The sequence below is a fragment of the Nannobrachium achirus genome (assembly GCF_963921795.1).
Source record: "Nannobrachium achirus genome assembly, chromosome: 14".
Taxonomy (NCBI): domain Eukaryota; kingdom Metazoa; phylum Chordata; class Actinopteri; order Myctophiformes; family Myctophidae; genus Nannobrachium; species Nannobrachium achirus.
In genome coordinates, this window is record NC_137821.1 from 36,824,874 (window position 1) to 36,826,814 (window position 1,941).

Consider the following 1,941-nt stretch of genomic DNA (forward strand, 5'->3'; position numbering starts at 1 on the left):
TAAGGAGTGACCACCACCAGCTGAACGATCAGTCTGGACAGAGACATGTGGGGGAGAGAATGGGAGGGGGAAGAGGCTGCAGGTGGCGAGGAAGATGAATCTGCAAAGAGAGGAATGCCAAAGCATACAAGCCAAACAGAAATGTAATTGTCAACGACAAAAACACAATTAAATAGTTAATCGCAATTATTTGAGTGACAATTAATTGTCATGTAAAATGTCAAAATCGTCAGCCCTAGATGTACCTCTCACATTCATCCAGCTCTCTGGTGACTCTCCGAGGTCAGAGATGCTGCACTTGTAGAATCCTTCATCAGACTGGTGAACACTGTGGATGGTCATCTGTCCTGTAGACTCCGTGCCGATGAGGGATCCGTCTTTGTAGAAATCAGCTGGGAGGTTGGAGGACGCCTTCCTCGCCTTTGTTTTCGACAAGCAGCGGAGTGTGACGTCACGTCCCTCCATCACAGGATGCACAGGGCTCTCCAGGATCACAGCGCCATCTAGAACGAACAGTGAACGAATGTTTGTAGATCCGCTGATCAAAGCTGGTAGATCTGCTTTTAAGGTTAAACTGAAAGTCTGTGGGTTTTTACAAATATTGAACCAATGACTACATTGGATCCATTGAAACACATACTCTTTAAGTTCCTGAAAAGTAACAGTTTTGGACATACAAGCCTCCCACCCGACAAGAGACAAAATACTAACTTTATTCTTTATCAATAGAACATGGACTGCACAACCCGATACTGTGCAGTGCTAGGCATAGCCAAAATGTTATAGCTCTTGTATTGGAATGCACCCGTGTGATTTATGTTTGTCTAACCCCTACAATTTATTGGTTATATTTACATGTATATAATTATATTGACTGTACCAGAGACAGTAATGTCGATGGACCGGCTGAGTTCTCCTGACTCGGACTGGCAGCAATAAGCTCCACTGTCCCAAAGAAACTGGACTTGCATGAAACAGGACACTCCTAGAATCACAATGAAAAGGAGGGAATTTAGTTCAAAGTCTGTCTGTCCGTCTGTCCGTCCGTCCATCTATCCATACATACCATTGATGACTCCCCATTCAGAGTTGCAGGTTCCATTTTCTTTCTCAGTGGTTCTTTTCACAGACCACCCCAGTGTAGAGTTCTCCTCTTCCTCACAGCTCAAGGAGATGAACTCATGTTTAAAGAACTGACACCTGTCAGGACTGACCCTCAGAGACACTGGAAAAGGGGGGCAGAGGGGGAAGAAGGAAGGAAGGAAAGAAGGAAAGAAGGAAAGAAAGAAAGAAAGAAAAGGTATATCAAAGCAGATTCTTGTTACAATGTTATTTATCCATATAGCTTATCTGCTCTATGCACAGCAGCCATATTGGAATGAAATTGAGCCTCTTCCTTATGTAACAAAGTGTAATAGACAACGCCACCCTTTAGTTGGCTGAGTTAAAGGGAACTAAATATAACCAGTAAACTCTTAGGTTTCCCCACAGGGTGTCAAATGAATGACCAAGAAACAGTGTATAAAATAATAGTACAATGGTACTGATCTTTATTTAATACAAAGGGTTTTTTTAAGAGAGCATTAGAAAAGGTAGCTGAGTAATCTTAAAATAGCACATAGTATGAACAATATCTTGACTGTGGGAACCTGGGCGGTCCAGAGGACCCATAAGCATTGGACAAACTCAGTAGCCTACAGCAAGTGGAACAGGCTAGTAGATGTACTTCAGTATAACGTTTGTCAACAGTCACTCAGTTGGAAAGCAGCCAATAAACAAAATACAATAAACAATTAAATCAAAAACAACAAATCATAATACTAAACAAAGGGACAGTTAACAATGAGGGCAGCGGCTGACACAACGCCTTGGCAATCTGTAAGTTAAATATAAAATGTCAGTTTCCATACTATATCATAATGTTCCTTAAATCTATATGAT

At 41.6% G+C, this 1,941-nt stretch overlaps 1 protein-coding gene across 1 annotated transcript; it reads right to left on the minus strand.

The window, feature by feature from the left end:
- Positions 1-201: 201 nt before the first annotated feature.
- Positions 202-1,094, minus strand: LOC308298005 (Fc receptor-like B; the record flags this gene model as incomplete). The annotated part of the gene is made up of 3 exons (XM_080741569.1): positions 1,067-1,094; positions 881-985; positions 202-503 (listed from the first exon to the last, which is right to left on the minus strand). Exons 2-3 carry the CDS (start codon positions 969-971, stop codon positions 202-204), a joined length of 393 nt encoding a protein of 130 aa, XP_080597695.1. The 5' UTR covers positions 972-985; positions 1,067-1,094.
- Positions 1,095-1,941: the final 847 nt, after the last annotated feature.